The 21,040-nt window shown below is 36.1% G+C and overlaps 1 protein-coding gene across 8 annotated transcripts in view; it reads left to right on the plus strand.

The window, feature by feature from the left end:
- Positions 1–21,040, plus strand: part of PDE1A (phosphodiesterase 1A) — a 204,826-nt gene that overhangs the window by 166,731 nt on the left and 17,055 nt on the right. For all 8 annotated transcript variants that reach the window (XM_027678409.1, XM_027678408.1, XM_027678407.1 and 5 more), the window contains 7 exons: positions 825–925; positions 3,432–3,557; positions 9,520–9,621; positions 9,741–9,861; positions 13,649–13,730; positions 15,027–15,147; positions 17,182–17,366. In XM_027678409.1, the coding sequence (XP_027534210.1) occupies positions 825–925; positions 3,432–3,557; positions 9,520–9,621; positions 9,741–9,861; positions 13,649–13,730; positions 15,027–15,147; positions 17,182–17,366 (838 nt within the window). The remainder of the gene's footprint in view (positions 1–824; positions 926–3,431; positions 3,558–9,519; positions 9,622–9,740; positions 9,862–13,648; positions 13,731–15,026; positions 15,148–17,181; positions 17,367–21,040) is intronic.

Below are 21,040 nucleotides of genomic sequence, written 5' to 3' on the forward strand. Positions count from 1 at the left end.
TATATTCTGGCATTTGACTTAATCAGTCCTGTGACTGTGGGGGTTAATTATCATATGATTTTTCTGCCCCCATTTTTAGATGGAGTAAATTTTATCCTCAAGGATGATTTATCATTCAAGAAATAGAAATTGAAAGAAGATAATAGAAGTTATTTTACAAACTGAGTGATACAGAACAGCCTCAGTTAGCAAGTTATAAAAGGGTACAAAACTCCAGGATCTGCATTATTTTGTATACATGACCTGTATTACCTTTTGTTCTGTGTAACTGTATGCACTCCTTTTTTTTTAATCAGTACAAACTATGATAAAATTTAGAACAGAAAAGTCTCCCATGGGCCTAATTTTAGTACTATGTACACTGGCAAAATATAGTTAATGCTGATGTTGTATGTTGAATTTTTATGAACTGTATATATAGTTTACTAAAAGATAAATTATAACGTTAACTTCATATCAAGCTTTTAGATTAACATGGCATAATTTTGCAAGTGTCATGTGTGGGATAACAGATTAGATACTGATAGCAGTTGCAAAGTATACCATATAATTCTTTTGATAACTTCTTATATTTTCAGCTGCCAATATTTACTTTGCTAGAGACCAAATGGATGTTAACTTGGTCTCAAAGAAATCATAACAAGTACAAGGACTTATTTTACTGTATAATACTGAAGTGTTATGGATATATAGTTGCCTTGAATAAGACAAGTGGAAAATTTATTTAAGTTAAAGGTAGTGCAAAACATTTTCAGTACTGTACTGTTTAATCTGAGTTAGGCTATTACAGCAAATGTGACTAGGATTTGTTTTTCACTTACCAGCACTGGCTCACAGAACTGGAAATTTTAGCAATGATCTTTGCAGCTGCCGTCCATGATTATGAACATACTGGGACCACAAACAATTTTCATATTCAGACAAGGTAAGCAAAGTGATCTCTTAAGAGTCATATCTGGAGTTCACTGTTCATTGGTCTGAACTGTTTCATATCTCTTACTAATAAAGGCAGGAAGTAGCCAGGTCGTGCCTGATTTTAGAATTTGCTTCCTCGACCTCTGTATAGTTAATGGGACCATTCACATGGACAGACAATGTGGAAAAGTAAGGAGATAGCTCCATAACATTTGAAATCATTCTATTTTGGAACTGATATGCCAAGAGAAATTTCAAAAATATTCAGAACATGGACTTGAAAACCCCTCACCCCTCTATTTGTTCACTTAAATTCTGATATTTCTGAGTAGAAAATTTCTTCTTCTGTGTCCCCACAAAAATACTACCTCTCTTTCAGCATGTGCCTAGACATACTTCAGGTGCTATATTTTGTTTCATTTTGTGTATTAAACTTATAAAGTCCTGGTGTAGAGGGAGAAACCTTCAATTACAGCTTTAGAAATACCTACCATGAGCCCTCTCCTAGCATGTTTTGACAGCATCTGCAGTAGGCATGAAAAAGAAATCTAGAGAGGAATCCAGTTTGAAAGTTAGGCTAGCTGTATTCTCAGGTAGGTGCAGCATATCATTCTAGCTGCTGGTCCTGAACAACAGCATATATCTCTTCCCCTTAAAATATTTTTCCTTACCAAAGGAAAATCCCTGACCAATACATTACTAAGTGATAAACGGTACACCTGATACTTAACCTAATTCAAAGCATCTTATTGTTCTCTTACACTAGGCTATACTTTGTTTTTAGTATCCTCAGTTGAGGAGTTTGCTTTGACTGGTCTTAAAAAAAAAATAAATTCAGCATCACACTGGCATATTCTAATAAAACAGCTCACTGCTAGAAAAATAAATACTTTGAATGGAAGCATCCTCACACTCATTGATATGGATAAAGTGCCCAAAGGTAACATTTAAATTAAATCTGTAACATACTTGTGCTCCAAGATCTGCCCTTCAATAATGAACAAATTCTAGATTTGCAGCTGAAATAAGGACGCAATTATTTTCCCCCTCAGCAGAGTACTGGCTAAAAATAAACCAGTTTGTAGTTCCAAGTTTATATTACTTTTCTATTTTTGTCCTTAATATTTTGCTCTGCAGTATTGCAAGAGTGGAAAATTAATTAAGCTGTTAGCCTTTGAATTTTACTTGCAAACAGGTATTTGTTTTGTAATGTAGCTCATTCTTCTCTCTTAGTGTAAGTTGGCCCTGATGTGGCATCCCAGGGCTGTAATTCCAAGCTTCTTTTGCCTGAGAAAAGTTGATGGAATTGCTGCCATAATCATAGCAAATCTTAGCACCTCTTAAACCTATCCATAAGTAGCTATGTCCGTCAGTGTGCTTCTTAAACATATGTGATTGGCATAATACAGATTTTCCCACAATTTCAGTTGGATTATGGATGTAAACATATTGAGTTTTAGCAGGTTATGGTTCATTCTCTCTAAATAAAGTTTCCAATCCTATTTTAATTCTTTAGATACCTTAGTATCATTTGTGACAATATATAATATTGCTCAACAGAACAAGAGATTCAATATAGCTTATTTATGTCAGAGGGAGCTGCACTGCTAAATCATCAGACCTTTCTTCTAGTACAGACTTTTCAGTTGACCAAGTTGAAATATTCAGTAATAGTTTTATCAGAATGGAAGTACAGCAAGGAGGAGAGACCTGAGGTTGCTTAGCAGGTCAGGTCAGGTCTTGGGGAAATAAATTCCCCAACAATTAATCATGTTTGAAACTAAGTACGATAAATCCACACTGCATCAAAATTTGTGAAAATGTCAATGTAATTTTGGAATTGTACATTAGTCTTTAATTAAGAGGGAAAGGATACTGTCAAGTGTGCTATCATTATGGTATGGGTCTTTCTTTAGGAAGCATTTGAATGCAATCAAATTTCAGCTCAAGGTTTGGCTGTGTTTCTGACAAAAGATGGTGTCTGTTTAAAACATATGAAATTGAAGCTTTTTAATATTTTATTATTTACAGCTCCCTCTGATAATGAGCAAAATGGGCCAAAGCACATCTCTCAAAACAGGGATAGTAACTTCTTAACACCCATGCTGTTGGTGAAGACGTTGTATTTTAAATGGTTGTATTGCCAAAGTTTACTCTCGGGTAGCCTAATTGGATCATCTCTGTTGTTTTGTGGTCCTATCTACAGTCAAGAAGCTCAAAGATCTCACAAATTTTTGTCTCATTTGGATCATATAAATAAAACATCACACATTTAAAACTATGACTTTCCCACAAACAGTATATACAATGGTATAATGACAATTTTTATGCATTTAAGATGGAAAATTTATCAGTATTCGATACAATAGGAACAAATAAACATACTTTGGTATATATGTGTATATATATATATACATATATAGTCAATAGTTCTCACAGAGAATACATAGGCCTACCTTTCACAGTGCCATCATTAGGACACTATTACCAAATCTACCTTTTTTTTTCAACACTAGGTCAGATGTTGCTATATTGTACAATGATCGTTCTGTTCTTGAAAATCATCATGTAAGTGCTGCTTATAGACTCATGCAAGAAGAAGAGATGAACATCCTGGGTAATTTAAACAAAGATGACTGGAGGTAAGACTTGCGGTGACATTCAAACATAATTCCAGTATTTATAAATAATAAAACCCACCAAGCCTTCCCCATGGAGTCTATTTTAAGAGTTCAAATTACAGGAAATGACGTTGTCACTGAAAAGAGTAATGGATATTTAGAGCCTAGGGAAGGCTGCTGCAGTGCTAAGAAATATTGTTTGGGAGACTCCAAACAAAATCAAATTTTCCGAGTGATATTGTGCATTTATGAGACACAGTGCTGGACTGTGTGGACAGTGTCTCAGGTGAGATAGATCTTCAGGAAAACCACAATGCTGCTCTGGAGCTGGGTTACCCTTGTCTAACAGTGGGTTAAAACCACAGTGCAGAGTCACACTACTGCCAGCACTATTGCCCCTGGGATTTCACTGTAGTCACATCTTGGTTAAGCAGTAAAAAATTAATTATGTGGGGAGTCCAGAAATAATAAGGTAAAGGCCCAGAAGTGCTACAGAAAGCTCTTCTTTTTCTTCTTAATTTTAGTGTAATTCCTGAAGAAAATTTCCCAACTGAAAGAGTAAGGATCATAATTGATATATCACAAATACTAAGACCTGTAAGGCTAAAATGAACAAGTGTTAGACTAAGACTTTCCCATTATTCAAAAGGACATGTTAGCTTTGTATATCATTGTTTGATACATATAACATTTAAAATATAAGTCTTCTGTGTGTTTCTGTAAACATAGCTATTATTCAGGGATCCTAAAAAAACCTTTCAAACAGGTGGACTGTGAAGCCAGAGAGATGTTCTGCTTCCAGGAAGTCTTCCACTGTGAATCATGCTACCATGAATAACAAAGCTATACTCTGCTTAATTTATATTTTCATGAAACCATACATTTATGAGGGAATGTCAGATCCAATTTTGGTGTGGTGTATATTTAGAGATGAAGGACTGTTTTACATGGTAGATTTACATGATTTTACTTATCTATGTGATGAGAACACCCCTAAGTAAAGCATTTATTGAATGTAAGTCTTCTGGCCCTTTTGGTTTTCTATTAATTCTTTTTCTGTACCTGTTTCTAAAACACAATATTAAAAGTATTGTTAATTTTTTATTTAATACAAAGTGAGAGAGGAAGCATACAGTTTTTCATTCTTTTAAAAAAATTATTCTCAGAGGATACTCATTTGGATTTAGTTATCAGAACTTTTGTGCTGTAAATTTAGTTCTGGAGAAATACCTCCAGAAGCAAATTGTAAACTTCAGTAATAACTGTCTATACACCTAGATTTTCATTGCCAACATGAGCCAGCCTTGTTCTTCTTAGAACTCTTTTGGGCCTGATAATTTTGGGGCTGATAGGTCTATGTGACTATATTTTTGCTTGTCCTAACTATTGAGTACAGAGAAAGTGATTGTGCCAGTAGACAGCCATCAGAGGCTGGTATTCTGTCTTTTAAAACCATCACTTTAGAGAGAAAATTATTTTCAAATCTTCAGACTTGTTACCTTGAGTATTTTTTTTTGAAGTGGTGTTGTTTCATATTGTGTCCTACCAGACAGGACACGACTCCTTCAGGTAGAAAGGAGCAGGTCTTCTTCAGTTGAACTTCAGTTCAAGATAGTGCCAAGGATGGCTTAGAAACACTTATGTGCATCCCCAGTCCTGACTTCTTTGTCACTGGTGACCCCCATAAATTATTATAGTGTGGGAATCCCTGAAGCAACATACACTGACTCCAGCTGACAGAAATCTGGCTGCCAGCTAGTAGAGTTTATCCCAGTCATTCCCATTTGTTATATCACTGAGAAAAAGAGTAATAGGCTGGAAACAAAGTATTTGTCAATGGAAAGAGGAGCCTGCGGTTTCCAGGTGTGTGATGTTTATACATACTGCTCAGGTGGACTGCAAACAGAATAAAGGGGAAAATGTGACAGGGTCTCTCCACTTTGTGAAGCACACTCTTCTCTGTGTAGGTTGTTTGGTCTGGGTTTCCCATAGTTCTTTTCCCAGTTCAGTTATGGACCATTTTGTCTAATTTTTGTTGCATTTCATTTCTCTGTGGTTTTTGAACCTGTGATAAACTACCACGTTCTTTTGGATGTTGCTTGATCGCACACTGGCTCTATTTACACTTGCTTTTCTCCCACAGCCTTCTCCCGCTGTAACCCAATTGTGTTTTTCTAGAGGCTCTTTTTTTAATTTTACAAATTTTGTTTGTATAGAGTGGCTACACAGATCCTATTAAATGCAGCCAGTTTGAAGTTGGTGAGATTTGGCAACCAGAGAAACTAGAATTTATTATCTCTTTTTGGGCCTATTCAGCACAACTTAGAAGAGACCTATGAATTTACTAATAAGCTCAAGCAACTAAACCAGAACACTCAGTTCTGTGTTTTGTCGCTTAGCTAAGCAATTACAGTCTGTACTTTCAAGCAAATAGTAAATTCCAAAATGCCATACTGTGCCAACCTGCACAACCTGTTCATGTCTGAGACTTCAATTTAGAGTGGCAGTCATGGAAATGATAGTTTCCCGGTATTCATTTCTAATATCCAGAAATTCCTGTAACCCTGTCATGAGATGCAGTTGTTCATTGGTGCAGTGATGGATCTGTTAGTCACTTAACAGAAGCTCTTCAATTTTGTAATTACTACTGTAGTGAGCTTTTTGGATCTATACTGAAATTCATGCTGTTAAACTAACAGTTTTGAAGGTTGCACTGCATCAAGTTGGCAGTAAATTGAAATGATAATTTGTTCAACTTTTTAATGTACTTCCTGGCACTGATTAACTTCTTTTCTACCGTCATATCTATTTTCTTAGGTGCAGGGATTTAATTTTTAAAAAATTTAACACTGCTGACTATTTAAATGGAGGTTCTGCTAATTATTTCAGCAAGATGAAGCAAAATGACAGAGAATGACTTTATAGTATTACATTTCTCTTCTGCATGTTAACGTTAAGAAGATAAATGTACTAATAAACTGACAACTTTAATTAAGTTTAAAACATAGGCTTTGGGTCTGAGCAGGGAAACACTGCCAGCATTCTGAGGGTGATGTCCTTCGTGGATAATGCACGTGACATTCATAGTAATTTCTCAGTCTTTTCTCAACTCTGAAAATATGTTCTAATCATTGATATTCTCTTGTTTCTCTCACTTAGAGACCCTAAATAACTAAAGAGGGATAATTGTTTGTCTCCCTTTCTCCTTTGATTTACCAGACTTCTAGTGTCCTGGCACCGCATGCATTATGTCAGCAGTTATAGGTGGCGAGGCAATATTAATATCTCAAACCATTCCAATCAGAAGGCATACAATGATATGAAAAAGACTAATAAAACAATATATATAATATGTAATGCACAAAGAATAACATTTCTTTCACAAATTCCTTTGGGATTCTTCTGTATGAGGATTCCTGTAACTTGAAGATGAACCTTATGTCTTCAGTTCCCAACTTGCTTTTGCCCATCTTAATCTGTTCCTGTATTTTTTGATTAGTTTCCAACTGACTAAATGTCTTCATCATGGGCATTTGTCCAGGTAAAGCTGCTTTCTGTTTATAGGTTAACTACTTTTCCAAGAAATTCATGAGCCACTCCTAGTCTCTTCATTACAGCATTGTTCATGTAATTTTTTCACATAGTCTTGTATCTATGTCTTTTTACAGTATCCTATCCATAGGACTTACGGCTATAGGAGGGTCAAGATAGCGTGACAGCACAGGACATGACAGTTTGCTTAAGTAAAGTGGAGATGGTATACTCAAAACCAGTAATCTTCGGATTTGGGGCCCGAAAAACGTTCTGTTCTATATGTGAATACTATTACCACTTCCCTTCATAGTAAGACAATACCTGCATATCTTTTTGCCAAGATAGCAGGATCAATGCTGACTGTATTACCCTGATGCTTGGGGCTCTGGACTGCCTGATGATCATGGGGAGATATTTCTGTCCACGAGTTACCTATAAGACCAGCTGAGGTCTCCTTCAATATGGAAGTTGAGACAGTCTTTTTTTCCCTGGGAAGCAATTTGGTAATGGTACCAGTCCAAGAGTAATCTTCTGTGCAATGCTAGTAGATAAAGCATTTTTAGCTCTAGTAGAACTTTATTTAACATTTCCCAGTCAGGTCTCAATTTTCTATCTCTCTAATTATGATGGATGTGGGTGCAGGCAGGAAACAACTGCAGGTGGAGAGTCTCTCCTTTACTGTTAAGCAGCTTTTTAGTGGCCTAAAATCTTCACAAGTGTGTGAGAGGGCAGTGCTACATTGTTTGATCCTTATTCAGGTGATGGAGGTAAGAATTAGGGTTTTTCCACTGCCATGGTGATATGAGTAAAGTGAAAGCAGTGTTTTACTTCTCTGTGTGTCTTATGTAGTAGGAATGAGGTGTTTTGTGAGTAGGTGTGAACTTATTTCTGATCACTGTTTAAAAGTTCAGACATTTAAAGTTCCTAGGAAAATCTCCCATAGAAAGGGGAAGTGATAATTATTTCACTCTTACAAACAACAGGGTTTAATAATGCAGAGCTGTCAGTTTTCATGTAGTGTTAGCTGTTTTTTGTTTGTTTTGGGGGTTTTTTTGTTGTGTGGGTTTTTTTTAATGGGTTTGACTGTGTTTGAAAGGTACAGTTTCAAAGCAATGTGGAGGAGGAGCAGCTGGGATGCAAAATTATTATGAGGTCAGATAAGGTAGGGCATTTTCTAAACACAAGTTGCTATGGCTGCATATTGTTGAATAGAAGCGAGAGGATTGAGTCTTTATCCAGTTACATCAAAGCAAATCAGGGATAAATACATAATGAGGAATATCTGCTTAAATATGTAATTAATTTGGCTTGAAAGCAGTCTTGATAGTCTTTATAACAAAGTATTCTAACAACCCTAAAGAAAACTGCAAATTACCTCCTTAGAACATAGTCCTTTGAAAAAACTGCATGTTAAGTATATCAAAGATATGAATACAATATAAAAGGTCAGTGAAAATTACTAAAATGGGATTCTACTGTTGTAATTGATACTTGGACATCCTTAAGATTGGGGGTGTATGCTACATAACCAAAGTTTTAATGTGGTGAGTTTTTCCCCACATATGTACAAGCAATACTTGCATGTAAGTCTTTCTAGGCCATTAAAAAGTATGCAAATATAGACCCAGTGGACTCCTACATGGTCTATATATAATCCTTCTACATCAAGGAAACTGAATTTTCAAAGTCAGTTATTATTATTGACAAAATTAATTTAATTTCATTCAATATGCAATCAGAATTAATACACTTTCTTACATTATTCATGATTCATAGTTTACTGGTTTCATGCTTATTTAATAGAAAGCTGATGGATAAGCCAGCTCTGACCATAATACCAAGATAGAGATAAATTATAAATCCTGAACTTGTTCTGAACCATTAAATAGGCATTACAGTATTTTTGAGAGGAAAGGTAGTTTGTCATAATGATATTACAGTGATATAATATTGATAATGTTTCAGATGTAATACCTCTTGCTCTTCTGAGTGTTTCCACAGCCTTCTTCCTAGGTTTAGTGTGACACACACTCTTCATTAATATGAGGGCAGTAATAAAGGACAGAAATGTATCCTCTTGTGTGGTGGTAAGCCAGAGACCAAGTGGTTTTTTGAATACTCTACTGCTGGACAAAATAAGGAAAGACTTATAATGGGTGAGAGAACTGCATGTAATATTAGTTTATGTGCTAGAAAATAGGATTTACAAAACAGTGTGACTCTGAAATAATGATTGAAGAGTACATTTTCTAAGGTACATTGCTTTCACAGAATCCCTTTAGGATACAATGTTCAAGTTGTTAATAATTTATTTAAATGCTTTTTAAAACGTAATAAACCCCATGATGTTGTTTTGAAAGTTATAAATTAACAAGTGCCGCTTAAACAAATGTACCATACGTAGAATAAATGAATTTTAATCAGTCATTTTGCTTTTAATTATTCTTAGGGAGTTGCGTAGCTTGGTCATTGAGATGGTCTTGTCTACAGATATGTCAGGTCACTTTCAACAAATTAAAACGATGCGACACACTCTACAGCAGACACAGGGGTAGGTTATTTTCCATTCTCTTCATTATCTGTAGTCTTTCAATGAGCTCATATACAAGAAAAGAATTTAAATAGTTGCTTTTGTTTTGAGATAATTGGAGCATGTCCTTGAATTGACAGGGTAGACAAAGCCAAAGCCATGTCTTTGATTCTACATGCAGCAGACATAAGCCATCCAGCAAAATCCTGGGAACTGCACTACCGGTGGACCATGGCCCTGATGGAAGAATTTTTTCGACAGGTGCCATTTTTAAAATCCTTTAATAAATCTAGTTCAAGAAGCAATGGTTATGCAACTAAATATTTCCATAAGTCTACCAGCAAGGTTGCTGTTGGTTGTGATTGACAAGCATAGTCAGTAGCATATATTCTTTACTTTTCATGCATACCACTGACATTAATTCAACTTTTGTGTGTGTGAATAAGATGAAGTGGTTATAGCTTTATATCTATTTCAGCTGATACCAGAATTCTGAGTGTTGTAGTGTTTTTTTTTTCTTTCAAGTATAATATAACTTGTCAAGCTGTTTGCATTCTGTAACAGAGATTTATATATGCTTTGTGTTAAAAAAAAAGCATCAGCAGGCTGGGATAAGGGAAAATAGGAAGAATTCATGTTCAGAGAAGGTAAAAAGTTGTCTCCATTTCACATTTCTTTTACTTGCTAGTATTTTTTTCCTTCCTAGTATTTGACATCCACATGCCACATAGATGTGAAGGTGTTGCTTTCGTAATAGCCTGGTCTAAAACCAGAGGTTAGACAGTACCATCCTGTTAGCACTTTGGCCATACATCCTAAACCAAAAATAGAGACACACCTTTGTGCAAGTCTTTTAATTTCTGTGAGGTACTGGATTCAAAGAGAAAACCCAGTAGATGTTGGTGTCACTGCTGTCATTTTTTAACTCCCCTCAGCAGGTGAAAACAAACATATCTCCCTGTAATCAATATTTGTGACCGTGCAGATTGTCAACATAACAGTTACTGAAGTACAATTGATAATCAAAATCCAGTTTAGGTGTTACACAGTTTCTGTAGTTATGCACAGGTTTTAAAAATGGTTAATACAGATAAGGGAACAGTGTGTGTCTTGCTCAGTTTGATTGTCTTAATTGTGCTATATGATGACATTTTCAAATCAGATAGGTCACACTGGAAAAAGAATCAGAGAATAAAAAGACAGTGTGTTAAACCATGAGTTTATTAGGCCCATCTGCCCTATAAGGTTCTTGCTCAGTTAATGGAGATTCTTTACACAAGTTCTGAAGAGGGAGCATCAGGGCATCCTTGACTCTGGGCTTTGCACTGGGGAAGCAGACTGGAGAGCTGGTGCCTTAATCTAAATAATGAATGGACTGAGTTTTGTGGAAATAATGAGTAGAGTCATGGGTTTGTGTTTGCTTTTGTAAATGGAAATGATGAGGATTTCGAACTTGAGAGCAAAAAGGAGGAGCAGATTACCCCAGAAAAAAAGGTCATAAAATGACCAACTGTAAAAACATTTTAGACATAGAGAGGCAGACTAGACAGAGCCCATGGGGCAGTGAGGCAATGTGTCCAGTCAAGTGGAGGTAGCATTAGCAGTAAACAGTACTGCACTGGTCATTGAATGCATAGGATCAGCTAATATTTTAGTTAATCTTTTATGCATTCATTGGAAGTAACTGGTTCCCAAATAAGCTGCTAAAAGACTTGAGAAGGCATTTAACATTAGAACATACAACCATATATCTATGTCTGCAGCTCAGCAGTAAAATATGAAAGTCTTCTAGGCTGCAGAGGAGCATACAAGAAACTGAATCACTCTTTATATGTACTGCTAAGAACAGTGTATGAGGAGTAGGTCCAACACTTTTAAAGTGTCATGAAGCAACTGTACATATGTAAATGCACTGAGCAGTGCAGAAGTAGTAGGTGCATGTTCCTAGATGCACTGGCTTGTTGTGCATCCTCTGGTTTGTTGATCTGAGCCTCTGTGATAGAAATCTCTGGAATTTCCAAATGTGTGTCAGCCAAGGTAAAGTAGCCCAAATGTATATAAAACCCACTGATTCCTTCTCTTCTTTTCTTTAAAACTAATATTCAACTACTTCTACTGCCTTACAGGAAAAACAGCAGTCTGAAACAGCTGATACAAATCCAATGCTTTCATAGACAGCTTTTAAAACAGTGATCATCAGCAAAAAATGAACACTCACATTGATAAAAACTTTGTTAAATACAGCTAATGGTTAAAATATGTGCCATTGTTAACTTCAGGAAAAAAGTTGAACAACACTTCAAGTTTAAGCAACAACTACAGAAAGTGTGTTATAATGCCAAGGAAAATCTGAGTTACTTGTTTAAAATAGAAATACAACCACATCTCAGACCATTAAAAGTAAAGAAATATATAGTTCAAGTAAAAAAAAATATCGCAGCTCCGGTAGCATTCTTCTCTGAGTCTGATTAGATCCAAAAACACTAAAAGAGAGTTAAAAGTGAGTTCAGCACCTGGACAAAAATTTTTTTTACTGTTTTGATCTGTACCTTGATTTTAAATCTCATTAAATTTTAACAATCAATTTAAGTGTCAGTTCTGTGTTCATTATTACAATTTACAATAGACTTGGACTTACATGACATTTAAGTATTAATTACTATTGTATTAATTGCAAAGTAAGTCATAATTGGGGTAAAGAGCTACTTGAAAACAAAAAAATTCAAACTCATTCGTTACTAGTGTGAAAATTTCTGGTTTTTAATACCTAGTGAAGGAAAGATTACAAAATTAATATTACTTCAGAAATTCTGTATCCAACAATGGCTGAAATTGTTAAACTACCCCAGTTTGTATTATATTACAGTCTGGCTCCTGTATTTACAGAGCCATGCCACTAGCACTTCTCCTAGTAGCAGGGGTTCATGTGTTCTTCCACACTCTGATATCAAATTATTAACACTTGTGTGTAAAATTTAATAACCATAGTAATAAAACTCTCCACTTTCACATGAAATGCAATCTGCAAGCTGCATCTGTTCCTGTGGCTGAATTGGTTTTATTGGCAATATGGTTCTAAACCTTCCTCAAATATAGTTCAATGATACATGATAAAAAGACAAAGGAAGGTCGATACTGCCCCCTTCATCCATCAGTTTCTGATGAGATCTTTGGGAAAATGGCCTATTCATATACTGCTCCCCACTGAATGATCATGAAACAACACTCTCCCTAACAAATGTAAGTTCATTTTACTTGAAAGACCAAGTTTTCCTATATCTATAATGGCAGTGTTTCTGGAGGCCAGGTTTGTCCAGAAATGCAAATTGCAACCTCCTTTGGAAGATGTCTCTTCAGGGCTTTTTTTGTGCCACTAGACTTTTTTTATGAGCTTTTGTAAAACGATTGGTCTACTGTGCTGAAAATGGAGATACACCTTCCTGTCTATTAAGACTGTCGCAACAAAAAATACTCTTCTATTGCGTTAAATGTTGAAATGTTTTCAGAACTAGGTTGTACAAATCATCTTTGTAGTGAAACTGAACTTAAAATTTTTTTATGGCTTCAGCAGCAGACAGACATGCCTGGTAGTGAGAATAAGTTCAAGTCAGTTCATACACTTGAGCTGAGTAAATCCACTGAAGGAATTTTACATGTTGGATGAACCAATGTAATAGAAGGAAACATTTACCATTTGGCATACTATTACAAACATGTTGAAGTATGTCCAGGTCCATTACATCTGAGATAGCAGAACTAACCTGTGAATATTGAAGGACTTCATATATGTTAAATTTCATTGGCAGATGCCTTGCTGTTGAGGAGAACTTGATTGCAGTAAGTTCCTTTATATGAAAATTGTCAAAAGTAAGTTAGAATTTAGACTATTACTTTTAATGAAAATTGGAAGGTTTGTCTGTGACTTGTTTTTACTTAGGAATAGAAGTTAACAAAGTAACTGAATAAATAATAAGAATATTCAGATTCCTTTGTTTCTCTGTCCCCCTATCAAATATATGCTTATAATATTAAACATTGTTGTTTGCAGGGAGACAAGGAAGCTGCTTTAGGTCTTCAGTTTTCCCCACTCTGTGACCGCAAGTCCACTTTGGTTGCTCAGTCCCAAATAGGTAACGACAAATTGTGTTTTTCTTTTTCTTGTGTGTTAGGAGCATCTAAATTCACACAAACATTTCATATACTCTTTTATCTCTTTTTGAATTTTAATTGTTCAAAATTCCATTATTTAGAAGGTATTTTTTGCACCTATCTCTTCACCAAATTCCTATGCTCTTACAGCAGAAATCTCCTGATCCCAAAAGAACGTGACGTAATTTTGTTATATGTGATGCCAAGGAGGGGTAAGAGAGGGATTAACCAAAGTACTGCACATGAGCCCAGCTTCTACTGTACACGCTTTAGAGTCTGGTAGATCATGTCCTCAAACTGATTATCAGGAACTTGCAGGTCTGTCTCTACTATAATCTGAAAGCCTGGTACCAGTTTGTAGATGCGTCTCAACTAAAAGCTAATTCATATATCAGATCTCTGGACTGCAATTATGCCTGTCAGTGTGTCAGGGTCAAACTACACAGGGTCAAGCCTCCCTGAATTGACAAGGACCACTGCATTCTGTCACTCAAGGTGTCCTTTATTCCATTTCCCTGGGATTTTAAAGGCATAATGCTTGAGCATCATACCTACTGCAGGAGAGAAGCTGAATTCTAGACTGAATCACTGTTGCTAACCTTTGTGCTGTATTGCATGGTTAGAGTATGAAGACATCTGGAAATCTGTTGCTAGCTCATGTTTTAACATATTTTTTTTCTATTAAGTGCTCAGGAGAGAATAATGCTTCATTCTCTCACTGTGTCATTCCCTATCGTGATGAGCACTTTAAAATGTAAAAGACATTGTTCAGAGCTGACATCTCAGAACTGTGGGATAAATGCTGTCTCCTAAGGATATTACTTGTTCTCTTCACTGATTTGACAGAACCCTCCTACACACTGTGAAATAACACTTTACCTCCACAGAATAATAAACAGCAATTTGAAATATTAACTCCTTGGCAAGAAGCTCCGAATGGTAAAAGAGACAGCATGACTTCTAGCGCTCTGGCTCAACAGTAGCTTCCCTTCTATTCAATAATTAATATTCATTTCAAATGGTAGGTGTGTTCTGCAGTGCATAAAATTTACAAGAAAAAAGAACGAAAAGCTGTAATTATTAATATCTAGTTATATCTATACAGTTTTAGGGTTTTTTTGTTTCCGTTGTGCTTTTTTGTTCAAGATTATACTAGTAGTATCTAGTGTATTGAATTGGGACTACAGTTAGAAAATCAGCCTGATAGCAAGTATTTATTTTCAGATTTGAGACTTGTGGAAATGTGAAATCTGATTTTCTCTCTTTTTCTTCTTTAGGTTTCATTGATTTCATTGTAGAACCAACATTTTCTCTTCTTACGGACTCGATGGAGAAAATTGTTATGCCTCTTATAGAGGAAGCATCAAAATCTGAAAGTCCTGCATTTGGGACCCCCAGGTATGAGTACACTGCTTAGTTATTAAACTAACTAACATAAGCTCACTTAATAATGTCATTCTCAGAGTTATCTCAATTATTTTAACAGTTGGGAAGGTAACATAAATAGCTGTACAGTATTGCCACCCTGTGGTGCTACATTGTATTTGCAATGTGCTATTACTCCATTGACTGAATGTGTGCATAAAAAGGCAGAACCACAATAGCGATCAGAATAAACACATATAAAATAAGAAATCGATTTTCTACTTTTTTAATATAATCTTTGCAGTAGATTATTGAAATTCCTGGGTCTCTTATCTTAAACCATTTTCAGTATCATTTTAATTGACAGTACCAAAAGTCATTCTTGTGTTTGGGAGAGACGATCGGAAGTGGAGGTGATGATGAAGGTGGTTTCAGGTTTTTTCTGTTCTTTATTATGTGACAGGTCACTTTCCCACTTCACCTCTCCATGTTAGTATTATTTTGTGTATACAGCAACATACACTTGAGACAGAATTGGTGGTGCTTATATTCCACTTGAAAGAACTAAATAAGTGAGATGGGAAGGAGGGATGTTGCACATCAAGCTCATGATTTTTCATCATGGTAGAAGTTGTATATAAAACAAACTAGCTATGAAAGACAGTGTAATCTGAGTGACTCTGTGCTGAAAGCATCATTGGATAATCAGATACTGCCTTTACAAATACTTGCTCTGTTACCACATTTTTTTTCACTTAAAAACTGTAACTTGAGCTTTCACTGAGGTTATTAATATGATGAATCTGCTGGGCAATTTTTCATTTGCTGAGCATTAGTTAGCTTTTAGTAATGAAATGGTGAACCTACCTCTTTATTTTGACTACTAGAAGTAAATAGAAATTAGTAGAAGTAGGTATCTATGACAGTGTTCTTAGTGTTTTGGGAAGCAGTGTTAAACAAAGGTATTATTGATAATAAATTTGCTTACATACTTCTTCACAAATGAGGCATTAGCAGCTGCAAATGATTAGCAACTCCGTGCTTTGCTTTTGGTTGATGTTCATGACTGAGTTGTAGATCAACAAAGACTTATCATCCAGCAAAACTTCCTCATGTGAAGTGGAGGTTAAAGGGATTTTTAATTAGTATGGAATCAAGAGCCACACTTATGAAGAGAATGGAGAGCCTATAGCATGATACAGGAAAGTTTGAGTCAAGAGAGTTGCACAAACACTACTGAGTGGATGCCATGAGTGTGACATTCACAGTGGTGCCTGGAGAACGTTAGGATTATAGTCTGTTCTTTCCATTCTAAACCATTCAACATCTCTGGAGCACATGGAAACTACAGTTAACTCTTCTTGGGAAGTTCTCACTACAAAACTATTTGTATGCTTATTAACATTTGTCTGTGGTACCAATGAGATAAATTATGCAGCATAGTTGAGTAAACAAAACCTATTATGACATGGTTGCCTGTACAAAGGTGGAAATAGATCTGATTTTTTTAATCCTAAGGAAATAAAGAGTGTTCATTATTTTTTCCCACCTTTACATGTATATGCATATGCATATATGAATAATCAATTTGACTTCTACCCTACCTTATGTATAAAGTAACTGCAGTTGCTATTTAGTGAATTTTAAAACCACTATGCTAAGTCCTGCTTGAAGGAATGTAGCTTGAAGAGGATTTTCAACTCAAGTGAAACTTACCTGTCATATAGTTTAATCTCTTCCTTTTTTTAACTGGGTCAAAAACAACAGTCAGATATCTTTCCTATGAGCCAAAGATACCATTCACTATTCACACAGCTAAGAAGCTGCTCCAAAGTGGCTGCAAAACATTCTTTCAAGAATCGGCTCACAAGTAACGTATTTTCAGCTGACACATTTTTTCAACAATTTTCTGGAAAAATGTCTGTAAGACATCTTGTATCTTAGGCACTCTCTGCTGAAAACTATTATTTCAAGTTAGTTCCTAAGCAATTTGATTCAGATTATCTGTTTGTATATTATTAAAATTGCCTGATTGTGTTCATAATTTGTTTTTTTTCCCTTGTGCAGTCAAAATAGTTTGGGAGCAGTAGGCAATGCTGAAGCACAAAGACGACCTGGTTTTAAAAGCACAGGTGATGGAGGGACTCACGCAGAAAATTCTCTAGCAACTGTAGACCTAAGGAGCTTTAAGGACAACTTGATGAAGATCATTCAAGCAAACAAAGAAAGATGGAAAGAATTAGCAGCAGAAGGTATGATAAATTAAGGTGAAATGTTTTTTATAAATTACTCCCTAAGATCTCAAATACTTCCATTTTTTAATTTCATTTAACCCGTGAAAATACATAGTTGTCTTGTATTTATATATTTTATGTCTTAATGTTTGTTTAGATGGTCTCGTTTTTCTCTCTCAGGAGATGTAGGTGGTTAGGGTATGAGAGTAAATCCTATAGCCTGTACAATAAAGCTTTGTGCTGCTCAGCTTATCTTTAGAGATTTGGTTTATAAATGTGCATTCTTGCACATTTAATTGTAACTGATACTGACATCTGCTTTAAATGCCAAAATCAACAATTCAAAGTAGTGTGTGCTGCCACATTTCTTTAGAAATGTGAAAGTTGTACTTTGCTATTAGAAATGCTATTTGTTCCCTAATGTATGGAACAAAATTCAGTATTGCAGGCTTCTTTGGACTATGCTGTAGGCAATTATTTAAATGACCCAGTGGATCTAAAGATTTGAGCAATCACTGCATGTATTATGCCCAAACAAGGCAAAAAGGGACTCTTCATTTGCCAGTAGACAGTTAATAAAGCCAAACCTGCATCAATCGTCTTAGTTCATAAGCCATACCTGAAAATTTTCTGGAGTTACAGTTATCTGAGTGGAATGTTTTGTGATAATTGTTGAACAGAATTTATAGCTTTGATCCAGGCTAAGTGAATGCCATTTGGGAATATGTTGTCCACAGTCTATGTTGTTTCTGAGTAAGTACCTGGAATATTTCATCATAACATATCACTGCTGAGACTGGTCTTGCTGTACATGACCTGATACTGACGGCTGGGAATGATATCCTGGAACCCAGTGCCAGCCCTGTTTTTCATCCCATCATCCCAATCAACATGTTTTTTTCTCAAAGAGGTGCTAGACAAGACAGAAAAACAGTGCTGAACAGTGATAAAATCTGATTTAGTGCTAAATTGCAAATGAATATTCTCATTAGGAGAATATTAAGAACAAGCTTCCATATATCTATTGTGACAAAGACCTGAGAGTTAGGTAGAAGAGGCAGCTGAGGAGAAGACTTGACCAATATTGCCCCTTCTTCATGAGTAGCTTCATAAAACCAATTGTCTCCTTTGGTCTTGCCCAACTAATACTGACTGGTCAAAAGGAGAAAGCTGCTAATTTGCTAATCAATAATAACAGCAGACCATCAGAGTGTCCAAGGCTATAGCTATAGCCTCCAGAAATCAAGGAGCCCTGAGCTAGTGACAAGCAAGGTCCTTCAATGTGGAAGAATGGAGAACTTGTTATCTGGAAGTTTGCCATTTCCAGTTACATGTAATTTACCAGATTGATTCTGGTACATCAGCTTTTGGGTATATTGTTTTGGAGGTGTACAGTGCTATCAAAGAGCACTGTTGTTTCTCCTTCATTCCCAGTGACTTGTAGTGCTCTAAAAATTACTAATATATTTAACCCAGTTTTACTGGGCTTTTGACAGCCGTTGAAAACACAAAACTTCTCACAGCAAGAGACTTAATAATTCTTTGGGTAAGATTGTTTCTCTATACAATCAATATTAATGTGAGGCCAAGCAAAATCCTGAAATTCTGGGCATGATTTCTACTGTGAAAAACAAGAATGTTAACGTTCAAGACTCCATGGACTTTGTTGAGATTGTGGTTGTCCTCAACTTCTTTCCTTCCATCAAATTTACTAATGAAGTATGTCTAAGTATTTCCTGAAAAAATTATGGAATTACAGTAAAATATACATTAGGAAAGCTAATGGGTAAATGAAAATAGCTAGTGTTGAGGTCAGAGCCTGATGAACAGTATTGTCTCTGTGTGATTGTGGCTGAATCTGGTCTTTTAAACCTCTGTGTGAGGAAGAGATTAATAGAAATCTACTCCCATAAAGAGATTACTTGCAGCAACATCTGCAGTTGACTGAAGTGCGGCATAGAGACCTTCAGGGTGCCTGGTTAGACTCTAAGAGGAACCTTGCAAATAATGCAAATGCTTTTGAGTAAACATTTATATTTTGTTAGTAAACAGATAGTGGGGTTTTTTTCATAAAAGCTGGGGGGGAATATATATGTTTTGTGAAAGTTATATTTTTCATTCATTTGGAATGGAACATCTGGGTCCATAGTCCATATGTGGGCCTCAAGGACTGTTGGAAAGAAGTTTTTCTCTAAGTGAATGCAACCATCTATAGAGCACTATCTGAGGTAGCACACAAGTTCTTGTCACTTAATGGGAAAGGGAATCTTCCCTAGCTCATCCAGTATATCTGCTCTGAAGCTGTACCCTGCAAAGGCTGAAAATCCTTAATCAGACTGTGCAAAATGCACATCTAGTAAAGAATAAAAAATATGGCAATATATCGCTTTGTCACTTGAAATTCTTTTCAGATTACAGTCAAGTTTGACTAAGCTTGTAAGTGAATAACCTGAGACCTTGAACTTCAGATAATTAGACTCATCCTTTCTGGATTTCATATTACCTTCTCTGACTCTGTTGCTTGATGAAAAGTCTTTAGGTTGCTCTGGGCATGTGTATGGAGTTGCGCTTTATTCATAGGTTAGTAGGAGCACATACTGAGAGAAGAGATGCCAGGGATAAGTCACTGCCAGAGTGAAAAGAATATTGTTATTGCTGTCGTTGTTCCTAGCTAGATAATCTATGGCAAGTCACAAATTGCTGAGCACACTGAGGAGGTCACATGTATTAGAACAGTGTGTTGTGATAGTAAGCAGGCTGGCTGTTAGAGTAGATCTTCAAACACACTTCCTGAACTCACTGCGACAAACAGAACTTGTGCTGTTAGAAGAACCATCTGCATTCTTGTCAATGGGCTCTGCAAACACTAGATATTGTTCCCAGATTAGCTCAGAGGCTCGGGAGAAGTTGACTCTATAAAATGTGGTACTACAGATGCACAAGGAATATAGAAAGGAAACTAGCAACAATCCATATAATTTCCTGAGGATGACCTGAACTCATTCCAGCTTCTCACCTTTTTGGGATAAGGCTACTCATGTAGCACTGTATGGGAGGTGGTTCAACTGGAGCAAAGGCTCCTTTAGCAAGGGCTGGAGAAGATGATCTGACTCTTATGCCCAGACAGTCCAGAGCAAAAGACCAATCCCCGCTGACGGTGTTATTGACAGGGCAGCTTTCCAGGAGATGGTGGTGCTACCTCTCCCTGAAAAGACAGTTGCTGTTGAGTTTTGATTCAGAGTAAGCAGCCTGTGCAAGGAACAGCATGCTTTGTTTTTGGGAAGTCCTGTTTTAGTAAGGAAAGCATTTATCTACCTAGGCAGCTGTTTGAAAGCTTCCTTAACAGAAGGCTCAATAAATAGGATGGCTCCACTTTGCTAAAAAGGCCATGTCTTGTATAATTGATGCAGAGGAGCTCAGTGCTCTATAGCCTAAGGGTCTTCAACCTTTCACCACTGGAGAATTAGAGGAATGTTTCTCAGGCCTTTCAGGGAATGCTGTTAACAGGGAATTACCATAATGATCAAACATTTGGGATTCTAATTTGAAAGCCTTGATGTTTAATTAATATTCCAAGCCCCAATCACCAGATAATCTGTCTTTGTTCAACTCAGCACAGTGATAAAGATATTGTTCCATCTTGCACTTTTTTCAACACATACTGTTGATGGGTGCTGCTGTTGCAATTGCTT

The sequence above is a fragment of the Neopelma chrysocephalum genome, unplaced genomic scaffold, assembly GCF_003984885.1.
Source record: "Neopelma chrysocephalum unplaced genomic scaffold, ASM398488v2 Primary Assembly neopelma1_44, whole genome shotgun sequence".
NCBI classification, from domain to species: domain Eukaryota; kingdom Metazoa; phylum Chordata; class Aves; order Passeriformes; family Pipridae; genus Neopelma; species Neopelma chrysocephalum.